Source organism: Branchiostoma floridae, chromosome 3 (assembly GCF_000003815.2).
Source record: "Branchiostoma floridae strain S238N-H82 chromosome 3, Bfl_VNyyK, whole genome shotgun sequence".
NCBI lineage: Eukaryota > Metazoa > Chordata > Leptocardii > Amphioxiformes > Branchiostomatidae > Branchiostoma > Branchiostoma floridae.
In genome coordinates this window covers 18,632,549-18,654,441 of record NC_049981.1, presented here as the reverse complement: position 1 = coordinate 18,654,441, position 21,893 = coordinate 18,632,549, and the positions used below count along the sequence as shown (strand labels likewise).

Genomic DNA, 21,893 nt, shown 5'->3' with positions numbered 1-21,893 from the left:
AATATTCTCCAGCTGGATACTTTATAGGAAGTGATGTCAGACACAACATCCTGTCAATGTGGCCTCATGGGAAAGAGCAGTGAGCTCCAGAGGAAGATGATGTCATTTAAAGAAATAAACAACTTGTCAGAATTTAATCTAATAGAAATTATTGAGCACCAGAGCCCTTGCTGATGCTAACCCAGATACAAGGAATACAAGCAGATACTCTGCTGTAATACTAAGGATAGCAAAATCTAATTCAGTTCGCATTGGGACAAGACCCAGTCACATACCAAATTTCATGACAATTCATCCCAAACATCTTGAGTTATGCTGTAAAACCACATACAAATGCTACTAAAAACATTGATTTCATGGCAAAGTTGATAGATATTATGGAGCTTCACATTTTAAGAAAATGTGTGCAAGAACGCAAATGCTACTGGAAGGTCAATGGTTGATTTTGAAATGGTACAGATTTGAAATATGTGGGAGGGAATCAAGAATGTCCTGATGATCATCTGAAAATTTTGGCAATAGAATACTGTCAGTAGTCCAGCAATGAGGTTTGTGCTTTATTTAGATGAACAGATGTAAAACAAATAAAACCCTACATCTGCTTGGAGATAATTTTTTGTTATCTTTCAGTACTGATGATAGTCCTTGGAAATCTATCAATTCCAGACAAAGCGGAGTGTTCTCATGTGAAGTGAAAAAGGAAGTTATCTCATTTGATGTAATTGTTTACTCCTGAGGATATTCACAACAAAAATTACAATTATCACAGAAAGCAAATGCACACAACTCGTACTTATTATATTGTGTTATTCAAGACATCTCGGCTCAGACAAAAGAGAAATTTGAAAACATGCAGTCTGCATATGCATACATTATCATCAAACTTATTGTACTGAACTTCAAACAAAGTTGAAACCTTTATAACCCTAGCAACAGTGATGCAAATACGCAACTTTTGAAAAAGCTTCATTAGCATATAATAGTAGAATGACAAGTGACTACTGGCTGCTGACAGCCTTAATGATTGTTTGTTTATGTAAAGTTGGAACAAAGCATTTCTGGTTGCCCCATACTGACAATTATTACTTTCATCCATGTGGTGGGTCTTAAGTGACTAGCAGTTCCTACTTGCAGGCTGGAAAGCATTTGTCCTCCTTTCTGGACCAGATTTCGTGAGCAAAGTACTTCTTACATCTCTGCATGAGCCCACTCTGCTCTTTGGTCCTGCAGCTCGAAGGTCGTGAACAAAGGCAAAAGGTCACAGAGACAAATTCAGACAGGACTGCCTGTCCGACTTCTGGGATCCATTTGTGCCTAGATCTGTCTGGATATCTTGTTGGGGCCGGGATTTTATCATCAAGTAGGCAGAGGCTTGTCTGTTCAATTATTACACAACTGGCAGATGCCACCAGTGCTTTGTCTTTCACATGTCAAGTGTCAAACTCAAAGGGAAGTGCTTGGGTTTGGTAGTGGATGTCATGGGTGTGGTCACTGAGGGCAAAAGTTTTATGCAGAGTAAAGTGGAAATACATTGTAATACAAAATTCTGGTAGTTGATTCCATCATATTATATGCATTTAGACTTTTAGTATAGTCAGATAGTCTTAGTATACACGCATGTTTGGTGGACATGATTTATTTGGGCTTTGTTTAACATGCCTTAATAATCCAGCTCATTTTTTAAAGTCCTTGTTAGTGTAGGTAGCAGAACGTTACACAGAAACACAGTCCATGCCCAACTGAGATTCTCTCAAGACTCACCAACCCTGGGGAGTCTGAGTGGTGCTTTAATATTATGTTACAATTGTCCCCCATCTAATACCAGACTTGTCAACATCATTGATCATTTACTGATTTGTTTGCACATACAAACATACATATATTTTAAACATTTTGAACTGTATTTCATTTTGTTTTTACTCCAAAATAGGTAATGTCACAACGAATGTCAAGAGCGTAATATATGGTTCTAATTGTGCTTCCTCTCAGTGTGATGTTTCCTTTCCTTATGTATAATGCCTTCGTCAGTTGCAAATATAGTATTGTGGTATTCCTGAAGTGACGCCATGCTGTCGTCAATACTTATGGGTTATGCCGCGTGAAGCGACCGCCGCGAAAACCGCGAACATTAATCCACCGCGAACATTTCTGCATTTACAGTATTTGCTACGATGTTATGTTCTCATCTGTAGCTTGCCTCCTTTGCTCCTTCCTTACAATGATTACGACATGGATACATATCAACTAAAAATGTTACTTAATAATAATAATACTTATATGTCCCCTTGGAAGAATGATGACTGATAAGCAATAGCAGCATTTTAGTAAATTTTCAGTAACTCAGTGACATTATTTATTTCCAAGTACCAAGCCTTTACTGTCAGTAATGTATTCTACTAGCAATTACAGAAGAATTCTACCATTTTCTATCATCATCTTTCATGTTTCAACAGAATTGTCCTGCTCAGAATTAATCTATTGTGGTTGAAAGATTTCAACTTCATCATTTGATTACATTTTAGAAATCCAGCTCGTAGAAAATTTGGAACATGGGTTGGGAAACGTAACTGAACAAGATTTTCGTCTACCTTGAGGCTTGACCTTCATCAAGAGTGTTAACTGTTCAGCAATCTGCAGATTGATGCATGGATATATATATATTTGTGCATATGCTGTCATGAATAAACATGCCAAAGGCACAGACTATTACTTTCAGATAGCTTCTGGCTGCAAAACACCTTTTTGTTTCAAGTCTCCTGTTGGAAAAGCTGTGGTTCATCCTGTCTGTAGTGTCTCAGGTTGAAGTGGGAGCATGTGCTGCTTGTCAGCCCTGTCTGCAGACATGGTGGTCCAGGGAAACTTCTCAGGCTTGGAACAGTGATAAGGGCTGCAAGTCTCATTCTTTCCTTGATAAAGAGGAAGGATGTTGATCTGTATCTCTGAGTTTTTCTTGCAGACATTGCAGAGCTGAAACTAAGCCATTCCTGGTTGTCTGCTTTTGTAGGTGGCGTTATGTCTGGTCGAGTTTATTTTCTGGCTGTAGTCAAAACCACAGTCATTACTGAGAGGGATAGAGTTTCTTCCTAACTCACAAGGTGGTCTTCAAAACACATGTGGACCCATACAGACTACTAGTGTCTTTGACCATGGGTGCCACCATGTAGGTTTATAAAGTAGGTAAGGTAATAAAATACTTGGAATCCAAGCTCCTTTTTTACCATCTGAACTTGTAATGGTTTTCAAATTGTGGCTACTCTTTTTTAATATGTCTAACATTGAATTAAATATATATACAGTCAAACCTGCCCAAGACGACCACCCGGGGGACCGGGAAAAATCGGTCGATTTGGACAGGTGGTCGCTGAGAAGAGTATCGACTCAAAACATGCCCGATGTAAAGTATAAATGATTTCCGTTTTGTTTAATGGCAAATAGCGAGCACATTGCGCGCACGTAAAGAAGCGAAGTATCTAATGTCAAATACAACACGCACACTATAAATTGTAAATTCAAAATTATTCTGTAATAAAAATTCAAAAATATTATTCTAAATAACTTCGTAATGGCAGTCAAAATACGACGCAAAATGGCCGATTTCGACACAAAATCGCGCTAGTTATCATAAAAAATTGATGAAAACCTCAATTTTGAAAATGATGCGGTCGTTATGGGCCCTAATTTGGGCCGGTCGCGGTCGCGTTGGCCAGGTGGTCGTTGAGAAAAGGTCGCTTAATGCTTACGTCAATGGAAAAAAAAATCGGGACCGAAAAAAAGCGGTCGAAATGGCCAGGTGGTCGCTGAGAAGAGGTGGTCGCTCGGGCAGGTTTGACTGCTATATTCCCCTTTTTCAGTTTTTCAATATGTAGATATCCTACAAAATATAATAATAAAAGTGATATTGCAGCAACCTTGATCTGAAGATCTAAAGTTTAGGAAAGGAAAGAAAAGTAGATATGTTAGATCTAAGTGGTCACTTAAATGCTGATTCACCTTTATCCGCGGGGTAACCTTTATCCGTTGTTTTAAAAATAAGGGCAATTTGGGGATATCAAGTCGACGGACGGTTGTTTCAAACTTCAGTATTTCTGAAAAATTGCAAGTTGAAACCACCGTCTATTTACTTGATATCCCTATTATCCCTATTCACATTTTTAAAATCAACATATATATGTTACCTTACGAATAAAGGTGGACTAGTGTTAACTGTCGATAGGCCTACGAAAAATAATCTTGTGTTTCCGGTTACCTGACCGACAGTAACAACCTGCCAACCCTGAGCCTTAATGATGTGTAGACCGTTGGGAAGACATAAAATTTTGAGTGATAAAGTTTAATACAGCCTTGTTGTACTCAAATTGGTCTTTGAACAGTTGAAATAAGAATGTGCAGTTCAGTGTACATCTGTATGGTTATGATGTGAAAATATAGAGTATACTGATGCACTTCATTTTTACATGTTAAAATCATCAAGGTAGTTACTGTAGTAGTTACTTTATCTTGGAAGCACACAGTGCAATTATCTGATAATGGGCTTCCAAAATGTTTTGCTGTACAGATGCTTAGAGGTACATTCTTTCCTTAATACTGTATTAATTCCAACTTAATTACTTCTGAAGTAGAGGTTTAAGTATTGGTTTCATGTTTCACTTCTAATCTTGAACAGGAAGGGTTTGATTTAACGAACATTCTTGTTATGAGTATCAGCTCAGATTATAACAAAGGGATCAGGAATGTTTGCATCTCAGGCCAATTCTGGAAGTTTTTTTTTTTTTTTTTTGTCTGTATTTCTGGAAAATCCAATTGTTATCTAATCTGTCTTTCATCGTACCGTCCTGAAATATATGGAATTAAAACTGCTAAATGGTGGTAGGGCCATACCATCTAAATTTGTTAGTTCTCAGATTGTAGAAAAATAAAGAAAAATATGCTTAATTGGAAAAACATAATGAAAACAAAGGAACAGGGTCAGGCCCAAGGACCAGGTTTATGCCTTGGTGCACTCGGTTTTATGGAGTGAATACTGTAAATGCAGAAATGTTTGCAGTGGTTTTATATTTGAGGTTTTCGCGGTGGCTGCTTCACCGCAAACTTAAAACCACCGCAAACATTTTTCCATCATAGTTTTTGACTACAGTCTGTGGCGCTACCGCAAACTTAAAACCACAGTGAAAACTCCATTTTCCTGATACCGCGAAAGTAAATCCCCATGAACTTAAATGCATTTACTGTACTGTCATATTCAAGTTTTCCATCTTCTGTTCCTGCCTGTTGCCTCTTCGGCTCTTGCTATATTTTCTCTTTATAAAATCCAAGAACCAACAAAATGAATTGGTGTGGCCATAATTAGTATGTCCGTAAATGTGACAGAAACAGGTTGTTTGGAATAGTGCTTGGATTGTGTCAATATGTATGTAGTGACACACTTATGGGTTACATTTGTTTGCTGAGTCTGTTAATTGATTAGACATAACTGAAAAATTAGAGCATGGGGATTAGAGGAAATGTTTTCAAAGTCTCTTTGAGGTATTGGTTTTCTAGTTTGTTCCATACCACATGTTTTGAGTATGTGAGCATTTGCTGTGAAAGGACACAACAAAGAATTCACAATTCTGTACTAAGGGTTCATATCTTGTGTACTATACATACTGGTATAACTCCCAAAGGGAAACCACAATTTGTCAAAGTTGGAAGTTGGCCTATGTTAGTTTTACAATTACCTGTACATCTAAAGATATCCAGAACTGATTTGAGTTTTCATCGTATGTAATTGAGATATTTGTGGTCCATAAATATTTTGAAGAGCTGTCTATACAGCAAAAATGTTTGTTTTGGCCCTTTGTTTCAGAACGAACTTGACCTTAATCAGTGGGAGGTCAATGGGAATAGAAGCCAACACTGCTCATTTCACCTCAAAACCTAGTTTAACATAACCTCTTCAGAGACCAAGGTCTTACAAACAATCATGCAGTATGGAGTAACTTGAAATTCCAAACTAACTTTTAGCTTTGCTGTTGGAAAACAAAAAGAACAGCTGATTCTGATAAAGAATCTATACATTCAGCAGACTGATATATAGTAGAGTGCCAACTGGAGCCACCATGGTTTGTTTCTGCTCCCACTTGTCGGCCAGATCACTCATCAGAGTGTTCCATGTGTCATGTTTGGATATGCTTGGCTACCCTACAGGATGCTGCTAGTTCAGGGCGCTCAAGGTCAGGTTCACAGATCCATAATGAATGCCAGGAGCCTGCAATCCATGGGAATAGAACTAATGATTGTCTGTTTGGACTACATGTAGAATGGTAACTCTACAACTACTACAACTCTTAGCTTTCTTCTGTGGAGAGGGAGTCATAAAGCTCTCCTTTCAACTATTAATTTGTTACTTTCCTAAAGGAAAGGATGAGTCTGAAAGAATTTTAAGAACTTTGAAACATGAATGTGTGTTTATTTTTCTGTGATTTTCTGTTAGTTCCAGCTTTTTTGTGGATGCATAATATAATATATAAATGCTCCTAGGAATTCTGCATTCAATATTGCCGTAGTGCTGTTTCAGTACATCGTAACCCTAGCACCAAAACACATGGCATATCTGTGTCTTCTGGATCCTTCCAAATTGAGGTCGCCATAGGTCAAGTTCAGACTCCAACAGAATGGCAGGCGTCCAGAGTGGCTAGACAAACAGTCAGGGCCCTCCTCCAAGGGGAACCCTGGCTGGGACATTGTTTATTACCTTCACCAAGAAGGTTATGTCTTTGGTAGGTTTATATGAATGTGGTTAAAGAAAATATCATTTCGGCCCCCTGGAGATTTCATTGGTACTGCATCAGAACTTCTATCTTTGATACATATACATTTTGTATCTTCATTAGATTTGTGTTGTTTTGTATTGTTAGACAATAGTAGCACAAAGTATTACACAAAGTGTAGCACAAAGAAAATATTTTATTTGCATGTTTTTTTAGTGTGAACGGGGTATTACAGACAATCTATTTGTCTTAATCATAACATGTGATTTCACTTGGTACTGAATATGTAGAGGCCAATATCATATAAAAAGTAGCTCCCCATCCATACAGGTAGAAAAGAAAGACAACCATAGGATGATTCAGGATGTGATGATAAAATCTGAAAGTTTACAATATCTAAAGATGAACTGAAGGTCACATCATCACCATCTACACCAGGGACATGGATGATAACAAATGATGGGGTCCTCAAGAGACTCCTTAGCTGGACTGTTGACTATTGCAGTAAATGATCAGAATGTCAAAGCAAATGACTGGATGAAAGAATTAAGAAGAAAATAAAAGGAGGAATCATTCTTTGTTACCCTGGTGTATTTTGTCATTTCTTATTTTGAATAAATCCAATGAATGGCAATAGATATCTGGTCCACTAAACAACATGAATTAAGATGATGAACAACATGGAGGACTTATTAAGCCTTAATGACATAATTAAGACTGATGACTGACTGTTTTAAAGAGCAGGTCATCTGTGAGGAATGGAAAGTAAAATATTGCAGTTAGAGATGTAGATGGATACAGAGTTCTACCACAGTTTGAGAAGGCGGAAGAAAACTCGTTTGTCAGAATTCTTCTGTGGTGCTCCAACAGTCAAGGGATAAGGAGTAAGGGATAGGTGAGATGAGAGTGTTTCATGAAGGATAGATTGCAAACTTGATTTGGATGGATTAACAGTCTTATTAAGCATTTCCAGAGTTGAAACCCAAGTGTGGGAAGGTCCTCAGGTCACTGTGACAGCTTTTCTTTTAATAGGGACAGATGTGGAAGGGCTGTACTCTACAATATGTGTGGGTAAATGTAAAAAAACTTGGAAAACTAAATGATAACAATGCTTTGTTCAGGAAAGTTGAAACACACACACAAAACTGTTGAGCTGAAAAAGAGAAACCCCCTTCCCTGCCATTCTGCTCTATCCATAACTCAGTTTCCTGCTAGATTGACCAATGAGGAGAGACTGCATGATCAGGCATCAAAGGCATCAGGACGATCCAGTCAATCACTGGCTGTAAAACTATCCCCACATTCTCCAACCGAGATAGTGTTTAGAGCCCGCTCTAAATGGGTTGTTATTTTTGGGCGGGATATCCCGAAAATCTGGAGGTGGCGGTGGGATAATACCTTGAGTTCCAACAGTAAGACTGGCCTGTGACTAGACATATGTCAGCTGTTGTAAAAGTCCACTGTTAAATCACATGAAAGGTTGCCCAAGAGTTATACGTTTATCTCCTTTGTTTCAAAAGAGAGAATGGTGAACGAAAACATTGAAGAAAGCAAGAATGACTACAAGACAAGTTAAAAATATGGCATGTTAAGCTGTTAAAGAACTATGGTACAAAATATGCCTTATGAACAATGGATTCTAAGATTATAATTTTGTGTAGTACATTTTACCATGTACGAAGTAAGGTAAGATGCCTTGGAGATAAGTTGCCAATTACTAGTAATGACCAAAATACATAAATTTGCATTGTTAACAAACTTAATGTTGTAGTGTCGACTTCAAGATATGTAGGAATGAAAGCAACTATGAAGGAACTATGTGGGAAAGGGGGATATAAGGAGTGGAAAATGTACAAAATTAAAATGGTTTACAGTAGCTTGAAAGAATGCTGAGGACTGAGACCCAAATCAGAACCAAACCAATTTAGAAGCAGCCTAGACTGAGTACTTAATACCTCCAGGCCATCATGTGATCTGCTGGTGTATCCTATGTGAACAATAACATAAATCAGGGGCAGTTTCATCACATGCTAGATTATGTCATTTCCTGCATTAGCTTTGAAAGGCCTTACAGTGAATATTGTTTGTATTGCATACTCGGTAAACTGCCTTATGGCAAACACAATGTTGGAGCATATCAGGGGATTAGAACCCAGGACCTCTGGGCTTGAGCTGAACACCCTACGCTACACAGTGCCAATGATTGAAACTCTTAAATTTGTCAGAGATTTGTTTAGAAGTCAGAACATAAATAAAATATCATGCTTTTCATTCATGAAAAGTCTGTGTTTAACATACATGTAGGTAATGTTATTAGGTTTAACCAGGTATTTTTTGAAAAATCAAGAAATTAAGAAATGTTGATAAGAAACTTGAGGTCAATATTCTTGAGGGAACTATACATATATAAGAAATGTCACTACCATTCTGCTAAATATATCATTAAGAGTGTTATGTAATCAGAAGAACTTTAGGGATGTCTGTCTTCCCCTTACATAATGCCACAGATGTAGTTTTCCTCTGGGATTGGCACCTACTTGAATGTGACCTGCCCATGACCTGTGCTGGTAGTGCAGACATTTCTGACACAGGCTGCTGAACACTCTCACACCAAGACTCTTCTTCCCAGTAACAAGTGCTTTTACTACTACTAAATAGACTGAGTTGTGATGTCACCAGGCAGCCTATTAAATCACAGATTGCCATGCAATTTGCGATGTAGCCTGTATGTATATCCGTTGTTTTTAAAAACAAGGTTTTTAGGGATATCAAGTCAAGGGATGGTGGTTTCAAATCACAATATATTAAGTATTGCAGTTTAAAACCACTGTCCATCCACTTGATATCCCAAAATACCTTAAAAACAACACCCACAGAAAAAGGTGAACTAGCGTTACATCACAACAAAGTACTGTACACAAACTGGAGTAGGACCCGTTTCTTGAATGGAGTTTGCGTTCAGCATTTTTGTTAAATGTCCTTGTCATTAACATCACTGTGCCTTATGTCTCCTAAAATGCTGATTTGAATTGTTATCAGAAGTGTATGACAGGCAGCTTTTAGGATAAACAATAACAGTGATTGAGGTTCATATGTGTTAGTTTGTTTTCAATATACACAGTAAAAGTAGCTCTTCCCATAGCCTTTTCAGGGTGTCTAGGGCACAGTATTGGAAGGAGGAGCCTGTCCCTGTTCCCAACCTGTCAGGTGCCTATGTTAACATCTGGTTGAAATGAGGAAAGTTTTGTTAAGTGCATATCCAAAGACGTTTGCAAGGAACTCAAACCTGTGGTCTCTCGATCTTGTGTCCAGTACCATAGCCACTTGGCCATTTGATGCCACATCAGACTTTGTACAGCAATAAAAGGACTGGTGGATTTTGAAACACCTTGAAACGAAAGAAGCTGCAGCATTCTTTAAAAGTATTTTCCTGGGTCTTTAACTAATACTCTTTGTAAAGGGTTTTATCCGAATTTGTCATGGCATTGCTTTGATTAAAAGCACCTGGAAGTTGTGGGTGTTTTGGTAGGGCTTCTGAAAATAAGACACTAAAATTTAGGGAAATTGAGTGTTTTGCTTAAAGCTGCTGTGAAATTGACAGGAAAGTACTGGTATTGTGGTCTATGATGCATTGTTACCTCCATGAAAAGAGGAGGTATTGCTTTGGGTGTATCTGTGTGTGTGTGTTTTGGCATATTTTAGGTAAGCATAGGTTGATGAAATGTGATAAATTTGGTATGTGGGTAGGTGTTGTGAAGATGGAGGCTTGAGCCACCTGGCAGCTTCTCTTGGTACTGCAGCAGAACTTCTGGGTATTGTATCTATTAACTTGGACATACTATGGTTTTGCTCTTAAGGTGTTTTGATTTTTGAGCCTTTTAGGTTGTTTTGGAACTGCAGTGGCATTTTCAAAAATCTTTCAAAGAGGATAGCAGAACAATGGAAGAACAGATTTTTGAGGTCCTTTCTTGTATAGAGCTACCACACCTCAACTCTGAGATAAAAAAAAAGTTTGAAGTCTACTTGTTGCGGATATGATTGCAAATGAGTACCCAGTTAGAGAACTGCTGCTGTTCATGTAGGCTGGCTTGTTGCCAGCCCCTTCAAGCCAGAGATAGGAAGAGTCATTAGCCATGATATCAAGTCACATTTGACCCTGGACAGTTGGGGTTTTCATTTAATCCCATGTAAGGCATTGGAGATGGGATCAGGAGGTATCAATGATTTCAAAGATGCAGCTTCTATCGAATATAATTCCACAAATCTTCATGTTAGTCTTTCTGTCTGGGATGCAGCACTGCAGAAGCCTGGTCAGGGGTTTGTCTACATATGTTGAATTGTCATTTAGTGAGTACAATATCCTATGATATTAGAATTTGCAGTTACCATAGAATAGCAATGTTGGAAAAAAAAGCCTCTATTGTGAATAAATCTTTTTTATGTCACACATAGGATCCAGGTCAATACAAGATCACACATAAGATCCAGGCCACTGTCAAAATCTCCACATATTTGCCCTGTGACACAGGATTAGGACAAGTATCACCATCTTGGCCCAACACTAGCCTTCTTTGCAGCATTCTAGGAGCACTGTATTTATTTTGGGGGGAATGCTGATATGTTATATGTGGCCAGGCTCATATGCAAAAGAAATTTGTCTCTGCAGCTGCTACAGGGCTCCTTGGCTGTGGAGGAGGCAACTCCAGGTATGAAGGAGGCTATAATACTCCATCATGCTGGTCAGCTTGGGCCTAAGTTAAGGTTGGGATAGTGGTAAGGGTCAGGGTGTCAGAGGAGTTCACTGGGGTTCTATAGCACAGGGACCAATGATGGTGAGGAGGATGTGGCCAAGTTGGTCTGATTAGCCATGGGCAGAGTTAGTAAAGGGCTGAAGCGTCTGACACCCCTGTGAGATTGTATCTATTAGGTTTCTGACACATGTTGAATGTGTAGCGCTAAACTTGAGACTTATATATCTTAAGACTTGGCTGGTCTTATCTGTGTTGTTTGGTAATTGATCTGACTAGAAGGAACTTTGTAAGGAAACCGACTGTCTCCTTCAGGGGGACCTGTTTCCTCCTGGCTCATTTGTTTCCTTCCTGTTGGGGTGAGGAACTGTGAGGAGAGGTCAGAACTAGGAGCAGAAGGGAAAGGAACAGTTCTCTTGGAGCCTTGTCTCTCTAGCCGGGTTGTGGACTGCTGTGAATGCCAGTTAACTTCGCCAAAGGGAGAATATGGAATTTTCCCCTTTAATTATATTGTTTTAAAGTTGAAACAACAGAGTAGGAGGGCAAAAAAAACAGAAGAGGCATTTTCGCTCCGGTTCACGTTGTGTCCGAGGTCATCGCAAAAGCTTTAGAATATTAAACCACTGCGATAATTTCAACATCTACAGTATTTACTGTAGCACACAGGAAAAATCTACCAAAATAAAGTAAACATTGGATGTTGCTATATTTTGACCTGAAAAAATCTATATATGGACCCAGGGGAACAAAAAATCCCTAGCAATTAGTAGAATTTCATAGTAGTAGAAATTAGAAAGGAGTGTTTTCACAAATATGTAGAAATTTTTTCTCTATACTTTTTTGTCAAGTTACTGGCACACTATATAAAAAAAAATTTGCCCCTTGCCAGGTTTGTGGCAAGAGGACACTCATGAGTACAGCAAGGTTGATATTTCTCCCTCCAAAAATGATGGGTTGCTGTAAAGATCACAAGGTCTCACCTAGAACAACTGTTTCCACTCTGTCAGGGTAAACCTGGTTGTTGCTATAACAATTTCAACATGGGAGGTTGACCCAGTATTATACACAGGTTCAGGTAAAGTTAACATTGTTGCTTAGAGAGAAAGCAGAGGTGTCTTGTATGATAAATGCGGAGTGATTTGTTTTTGTTGGTACTGTTTGAAGTAATGCTTCAAGCACAGAGCAGAGATTGTTAACAAGTACAGACTAATCTTTAAGAGTTTTAAGGTTTGATGTAGAATTGAAATGTTAAACAAAGTTCAAAGTACTGTATTTTGTTATGTTGCCAACAATGAAACTGTTCACGAAGGTACACATGCTCTGGACATTTTTACTTGAGATGTGAGAATATCACTTACCAGTACAGATATAACAGGACGTGAAGCGACAGTAAAAATCATAGTTCTGCTGCAGTACCAAGGTCACACACCAGGGGGACCAAAATTGACCTGACCTTCATCTTCCCAACACCTACACACATAACGGGGGCCGCCCTAAGATGGTTCCTGTCCTAAGACGGTACGGATTTTTTGCTGATCTTATTATCCATAAGTACACCGTGTTTGTTGCCACTGACTATGCTGATTACAAAGGTAAATAAACCAAGTCCATGCACACAGTTTTAATTTGCATTCCACGTATACTTTAACATATTTACTTCATGTTTTTTAAAAACAGAATTCTAACAGTAATGTTGACAGTGCTGAATCACTGCGGTCACCGGCCTCTGCGTATTGGCGGCTCGTGTCGCTAACTATACGAACTCGTCCAAGCAGTCACACAACTGCCATGATACACATAAATAAAGCTCCATAAAACACTATGGATATGGGTCTTCAAATGTTTGTTGAGTAGAAAAGCAACCAAAAGGAAGCGACATTAACATTGCCACCATTGTACTCCCAAGGGAGTGTGGCCGTGAAGGTGGCAGACAAGAGAACGCTCCAAAGATTTATTTGACTGTAACAAATGATTCGTGCTGTCTATGAAAATAAGACTTGATAGAGAGATGTATATGATATTTTCATATAATCACACAGAGTTTTGTTGATGTTGGCGGTGTCGTTTTTTCGTAATGGTTTTTTTAGTCGGGCATTCACAATCAGTGCATTCAGCCCATTGCTCGTAAAAACATCAGCTGGATTGTTCTAGGTACAGCCTTCCTCATATGAGACAGAAAGTACATACAGTCACGATTTTACTGTTAAAAGTAATCTAAAATATCATACTATTAATTTTTTTCTGTGTACTTAAATTTACCACTTACTTCTGAAGAGAGCAAAATGTCAAAAAGCGTACCGAGTTAGGCACACTGTCCAGCGTAGCACAAAATTGGAAGGTTACATACACGAAATTGTCTCACAGTGTTTGCCGCTTGTAACGCAGCGCGAAAGGTTCATGAACCACATGAATGCATTTCTTATTCAAGTATGTTGTTCAAATCTATGTGTAAAAAATTCAGTCATCAAACTTTGACCACTCTCAGGCAACTAGCGATGGAGCGCCATGAGTTTGAGCGCAAGAAAAAGCGTACCGTGTTGGGGCACCTCCCGTTACCAAGTATCATTACAAGAGATCCAGAGGACAGACACACAGACACACCAAAAACTATACCTGTATTATCCATGGAGGTAAATATGTATCATTTTCAGGAGCCTAGAGGTTATTAGGATAAATGTTGGTAGTTTTGTTTATCCTCTTTGAGTTTAATGAAGATTGATTTGTGAAAAGTGCTGCCACACAAGGAGAACAAACTGGTTTGTTTGTGGAACAGTTACAAGTACAGACAGCCAGTACTCCCCAGTGGTGTACTCCTGTATGCTTTTAACTCAACTTGTTTTAAGAGCAAACCCAAACAGTTTTGTTTCTAATCACTGAGGGGGGGTTGGATATTTGTCCAAGTACAGTAAACCTCCCCATGCAATTGAAGGCATTTAAGTAATTGGTCTACAGGCAAAGGTTACATAAAAATTGGTAGGTATATGTTTACTTACTAAATGTGACTGTCAGTAACAGTCTTCAGGGAGCACTGGTATTTGTTTGTCCAACAGACAAGAAAAGTACCTTTCAGATATACTAGTACATAATTTCAGAGAGCAACTAGAAAGGCAACATTTTTTGAAAATGCAGAATGTTTTCCATCGTGCCTTTTGTCTACTCACTCTCTCTATAGTATTGTGTAAAAAAAAAATTGTTCATGTTTATAATACACAGCTTATATGCTTTCGTAGTTATACAATGTCAATGAAGATCATAGGAAACTGCAAAGAGCCAACCCCCTTGACAGAGATGGATGGAGGGCAGCAATTAAACCAAAGTGTCTTGGCGACATGTCCAACCTCTGCAAGACAGGGAAGAACGGACGCTAAACCGGATAGTGAATGTGAGTGAGTGATTGGTTCTCGGCAGTTCTAAGCTCTGATTGGCTTTTGACAGAAGACGATGAAAGAGAAAAGAACACACCAGCAAAAACAATATGTTTTCCCTATCGGAGAAGAAATTGTTACAAAGAATCTTCAGCCATAGAATATATGTTGAAATGAGAAGAGAAAAGGATTCTAATGCCAGTTCACCTTTACCCGTGGGGTAATTTATATCTGTTTTTAATTTAAAAACAAGATATTACTATTAGGGGTATCAAGACGTCAGGTGGTTTACAAAATATTGCAGTTCAAAACCATCTTCCATTGACTTGATATCAATAAATACCGTTTTAAATACAATGGTTATAGGTTACCTGATTAAGGTGAGCTAGACTAGACTGTTATAGTATAGCTGTTGAGGATCTGTACAAGTGTTAGCTGTGGTCTTGATGATTTTAACATTATCTGCCAATATCAAACCAATTATATGTATAAAATTCTCTGATTTTTATTATCTCCTTTGTTCGAAGAAAGAAATGGTAATGGAGGCCTGTCTATGCAATATGAATCATCAAATATGATACCTTTGGGTGTCATTGATATGACACTGACTCATGGAACACAATAGGCATTTGTCAAATTATAACAGCCGTTGGTAAGGTTTCTGGCTTCTTTACACAGAAGTCACATGTCCTTGGAAGAGGCGATACTTTCTAAACTGGACCAACAGCTGCTTATGAGATAAAAATTGATGTGGAAATGGCTATTATACTTTATGGCTGACCACTGGAAGTAATTTCTGATGCTTTCCTCTATTCAGTCTATCGTTATACATTCTGGTAGAAAATTATTCTGCAGACAACAGTCCTCTACGGATTATACTAACTAACAAAAAAGCATCATGTTATTATCTTATTACTATCAGTTATTAACAAGAAAAATGGAAGACGATAATGACCAATTTCCTCTTGATATAAGTATAATCACGAACATCATTATGAATAAGATCATGGATAAAAAATTTAGAAGTCTATTTTCTTGTGTCATCTTCTCACTTGAAAATATGACAGCATTTGGCACGAAATTTATATTAGTTAGGCCTTAGGGTTGGGCAGCGTTTAAGTTGCAGTGGCTGTCATGTAGATAGGTAGGTAGGTAGGTAGGTATACTGTAAATGTGGTGGTTGTATGTTCAAGGTTTTCGCAATGCCAATTCACTGAGACCTTAAAACCACCGCAAACATTTTTCCATGGCAGTAATTAGAGACTACAGTGCATGGTGCTACAGCAAATTTAAAACCACTACGAACAGTCCTTTTAAATTAAATACCAGCGAACTTTAATCCGATTACAGTAGTAGTCTTTTAGTTGTCATGACATGACCAAGTAATTTCCTGGTGGACACTATGATTTTACACATGTCTTATTCAAATACAATGCCATGTCTATAAATGGACAAAAATGGAGATTTACCTCTGGACGTTTTGAGTGATCATTGTTTGCTGGTAGTCAAGCTGAAGAACACATGTATTAATCTGAGACAAATCTTTAATTTCCATTTCCGTGTGGAATTTCACAATGTGCACAAATGCCCTGGATGTCTTAAGGGAGGTGACAAGATGGTCTTGTTATTAGTAAGGTTGCTACCTTTCAGGAGTGGACTCGGGCCCACCAGCTCACAACCGCTAGACGAAAAGGTCCGGACCAGTTAGACTGGTCAATTGGTAGCACATGAACCCCACTGTTACACTGTGTTTGACTTTGATTTTGAGTCTAAAGGGCCAAACTGGCTACTCACCTCTGTCACCACGGTAACTGCTTTCCCCAAGAATGCTGCAATAGCTGGAGAGATTGAAACCATGAGCATAGGACTGTTGTGATGATCAAGAAATCAAAATAAGATTAAGAATATAGAAAAAAGACCATAGGAAGAATCAGGGCACATAAAAAACATGATGCATATTTTGATAGTTAAATCATTATAAACATTGTTTAATTCTATGAATGAAAAAAATGATTCCCATTGGTGTTGGAGGAATGCCATGATGGAAAAAATCTAATAGTAAAACTTTTCTTTGATGCTTTGCAGTTTGCCTCCCGCACAGAACAAACTAGTGCACACCGAATGATAATTTCTGAACATGTTGTGAAGATTGGAATTTGTTCCAAATTGGTCTGGTGGCTGACATTTTTCCTTTCTGGAAAATAGAGACCAGCAAGATTTGAATGAAGAAAATTCATTGTTTTAGATGTCTGAAAAGAATGAGACATTTAGTAAAAAATCTCAAATTTCAAAGACTTTTTGCAATTTTTCTTAGAATAAAGTAGAATAGAGTTCAATTAGAAGGAGTCTTTATGACCATTATTCATAGCAATTAACCTAAATTCCAACATATACCGTTGCACTGGTAATGTTTGATTTACATAATTAATCTATAGAATACTGTCAAGTTATGAAGTAGTCTGTGTAACGCAAACTCCGCTATCCAGGGCTGTATCTGACCCCTCCCCTAGGGGGCCAGTGGATGTTTGGCGGGCTACTATAAGCGAGATTTAATCAGGCTAGTTATGAAGTTGCTTAATTCAAAAAGATTGAAAAGATGTACTGAGCTTAACCGATTACTAGACTATGCTGCTGACCTCTATACAACAGGGCGATGATCCTGTTGACGTCAAGCAATATGAAATATAACTCATTGTAAGTGCAAGATAATACTTTGCCATGCAACTGGAAATATATCGTGCAAACATATCGCATGATACAGTAAAGATTTGCAGATGGTATGCGATATGGGGTCTCTAGCACGTTATACAACATTCTGATTACATTCCTTTTACCAGCTGTGCAAGATTGATCATATTTTCATAGGTTGGATGCCAAAAAATTCATATTTCACATGTGGACCAGTTTCAAGAGTATGTGTCATTGTGTAGGACAAGTCTTCATGTTGTTGTTGAAGGTCGAAAGAAGGGTCATCTGGGTTACATTGTTGACATGGTTGTCATGCTCTCCCATCCTTATATAGAACCCCTGCTTCTTCTTCTCATGCTGTCATGTTGTGGGGAACATGTCTAGACAATTAGATACCTACAGATATTTATTCACATAAGACTCATTCTGGTATCTGCCTAAGCATTCAACATGATCATTTTGAGGTCCTATGTGGATCAGAGGATGAACATTTGCTGAAGAAACAATCTATATGCCTCGTGGTACCAAAACAAAATGGCGGAAGGGATTTTGATGTTGGTGCTATGTTTGTCGTACATCAGTAGATGTTGTGATGGCGGATCATATTGCAAGGGAGTGTGGCTTGACAGTTTGGCCCATACTGGACATATCTGTGTACCGCAAGGGATAGAGAAACGACCCCACTATCAGTTGTCCATGCTTGATATGGGTCAATGTGATGATAGGATCTGAGGAAGAATATGACAAGGGGGGTGTTTTTATTTTTATTTTTACTTTGATATCCTTCGGAAAGGTGTTCGGCTGCCATTTTATTTGGAAGGTTGAGGGCTGAAAAATTGTCCAAAGTTATAACACTTACATGTACTATCTGCCCCAAGAGCTAAAATCTACCTCTCAGCCACGGCATGTCCAGAACACAAGATATCAAAACCATAAGATCTGTTTCAGTACCTTAGAAAGCCGCTAGGGGGCCTATTATCGAACTTGACGGTTTTTATTTTACCCCTACCATCCTACAAAATATTACAAGGATCCATCCAATTGGCTTCTTGAGTTATGCTGTTGACACACAGAAGAACAGTACACATAACCAATGGGCCACCAAGAAAACTACTTGTCCTCAGATAGATATTTCTCTACATAGAACCCTTGAAAGAGGACTCTTCATTGCCTAATGGTCTATTTGCAGTTCTAGTAGTTCAGACCAAAAGAGTACTTTGGTTTCAAGGTGATGATAGAGGAAGAAATTCTGTGTGGTAGTGGTGACCTAGTCTATTGTGTGATAATGTAAATGCGCGGGAATTTAATGTCATGGTAAGGAGAAGATGAGCTATCCACGTGGTTTTGAGTTTGTAATAGTACTACAGTTACATACTGCTACTGTAATAGAACTCTAGTGGCTTATTAAATAATTTTTTTTGGGGGAAAACACCTACCATAAGTGACTTAGCAAGGGTGTTACAGACTAGCAGTCCTACTTTTGGTTACCGTAGTGCTGTCATGTTCAACAAATTTGTGCTTTGTTAGTATGTGTGTAGTGTCTTCACAGTAATAAGTGCCTCTGACATATCAGAACACTGGACAATGGTACATGTGAAGTAGTGCTTAGAAAAGGAGTAGGCAGGTAGAAGACAAAATGAAAATTTTCGCAGTGGTGCTCAGTTTTGCGTCCACAGTAAAGCGGTCACTGCGAAAACCGTGAAAATCGCGAATATAAATCCAACTTATCTGCTTTTACGTTACTGGGGACCTTGTCTGTAGATTCCCTACATTTGCAGAATAACCTGCATGGCAGCTTGTCAACGAAGCTTCTTTAAGAAGAAGCAGGACATTGTTATTGATGGCTGGCCTGTCCCAAGGACAGTTCTAAGATATGGGGTTCCTGCTACTGTTTGTGATGAAGGAGGTCAATGACCTCGTCCTAAATCTATCACAGTGGTCTTTTCCATATCACACAGACAAGCAAAATGATTCTTTTCCTTACATAACAGTACCTGTGACCATAGAAGTTGAATTAGAACTTCATGAATATGATTTTGCCAATCATTCCTGCCTTACCTGCATAGTTATATTGACCAAATCCCAAGTCAGCTGAAATTGGAATTTGATCACCCTTATACTGTTGTGGATTGCATTGTAAAAATCAATGTGTCCAAATGATACTTTAAATGCAGAGATGTTTTCAGTTTTTGCAGTGTGCTTCGTGAGGTCAAAACCACCAAAACATTTGTGTTCTGTCTTCACGTACTATTTCATTGTACAGCATTGTGACATGTTGGAAGTATACAAGCATACAGTATTTCATTAAGTGCTATCGCGAGCTCAAAACTGCCACAAAAAGTGATTTACCTTACTACATTTGCCTTATTGAATAATTTTATCAGTTACAATGCCAAAAGGCAGGATATGTGGCAATACAACATATTATTCTATTGCACAGCTTTGTAAAACAGATCAATGCCTAATGTGCTACAAGTGTATATCTTACTTGAAACTGTTGGGAGGTACATGTAAATTCTTCCTTGTGCTCCTTTACATTTAAGTTGGTCCTCAACAGTTCAAGCCATTGCCTTATATTATAGTTATATAGTTGTCATCACCTGTTGGTCAACAGGACCATGTTCCTGATGAACAGTGGCTGTGCAAGTCTGACATTTCCTTCTTTTTAGCAGCTATTCCTGTTGCAATAGAGACCTCTGTCTCACAATTGGAGTACTGCAGCTGCAGGTTTTTTCATCTCTATAGTGACTATATACAGGATTAAAGCTTGAAGTGCTAAATTTTGAAAAAAAGGCAAATCCCCAAAGATTTGTTACATTTCTCTGTTAATATGTGTCAAAGTCAAAGCCAACATGGTAAGGCCACACACAGGAGTTTTTTTTAAAGGAGTGAAGTAGAATAATGACAAGGTACCAGATTGGTTGTAAACATGAATGTGGGTTATACGGGACATAGAAAAATGATTAGATTATACGATATTCAATCAGAAAGTTTAAAGATATGTTCTTTACTTTTGCAAGTACATGCACATGTACATTCCAATGGTATTGTGGTATTTTTTAAAGGATTTTTCTTATAAACAAGTTGCTCATCTTCCTTTCAGACCGCCTGTCTATGACGTTGTACAAGGACCGGGCAGATAAGAACAAAGATGGGAAAGAAAAGGCCACCCATTCCTTGGAGGACTTCTGTGGCATTGAGTCGGGCCTTGTTGTGGAGGGAGTCAGCAATGTTATGGCCATTATCTGCCAGCAGCGTGTCTTACTGCTGGCGTTTGAGAGCAGAGAGAAGATGCTGGTTTGGGAGCTCAAGATTCGTTCTACCATAGGAGAAGGTATCGCTAAGTCATATACCTTTTGTAATAACTTAAGGTACAATGTTGCCCTCACATTTGATGCTGAAATTTGAAAAATAATCATAAGCTAAGATGTTTTGCCTTCCTCCAGCCTGGCGCTTTCCCGTGGTGATTCCCTCTGGCAGTAAGTTCCCCACCGGTCCGGCCATGCTCCACTTCTACTCCAACTACTTCTGCCTCACACACGGCGTCCCTCCCAAGTTACTGTGGTGCTGGCAGTTACAGGGGATACGGCGGTATGGCGCCATTGCCGGAGGCTTCAGCTTCGAGGCAGGCTCCAAGTGTGGGAAAGGTAACATAGTTTTGCCAGGTCACATAAATCTGTCACAATGAAAAGAAATATCTAAAGATATCTAAACGCATGATGCACTCAGCAGGATGCAACCTTAAGAGCAGAGATAAAACTGTGACTGCCTTGGTGCTCTTGGCTCAAAACATGGAAAGAGAAAGCCAGGAAGACCAGTAATGGAAAGAGAAAGCCAGGAAGACCAGTAACAACCTATATTGACACCCTTAAGGATGACACTGGCCTTGATCCAGCCAATGAGGGGCAGGGATATATATGGAGCCATCATGACTCCAGACTGCAAAGGCTCAACACAAGCATGCGGGCAAGAAGTGATGATTTTCTGTCACAAAGTTGATATGAACATATTGCCTGTTTACCACCTCAGGGTCAGGACTGTTCTATATCCACACTGAAGAGGCAGACAGCCTACAGATGCTGTTCAACTGTGTGGCCAGTGGAGTCCCCCCTCCCCGTATGGACCTGCGGGGTTCTCTCTCACATCATCCCAGCACAGGTAATGTGCAACTGCAAGTATATGTTGCATTACTGTAACTTTAACCATTGGTCCCTGGCTACTACTTCCGACAAAAGAACATTACAATACCGAGATGTACTTGTGGTAGGATGTGTTCAGTTAATGCCTTTCCATGATACGAGATTCTCATCCCTTAACATTCTTCCAGCATCCCATGTATAGCT

The 21,893-nt window shown here is 38.8% G+C and overlaps 1 protein-coding gene across 2 annotated transcripts in view; it reads left to right on the top strand.

Annotated features, from left to right (window-relative positions):
* The window catches only part of LOC118410914, a 38,556-nt gene that overhangs the window by 5,012 nt on the left and 11,651 nt on the right, over positions 1–21,893 (top strand). For both annotated transcript variants that reach the window (XM_035812813.1, XM_035812814.1), the window contains exons 3-5: positions 20,654–20,884; positions 20,997–21,197; positions 21,580–21,708. In XM_035812813.1, coding sequence (XP_035668706.1) covers positions 20,654–20,884; positions 20,997–21,197; positions 21,580–21,708 — 561 coding nt within the window. The remainder of the gene's footprint in view (positions 1–20,653; positions 20,885–20,996; positions 21,198–21,579; positions 21,709–21,893) is intronic.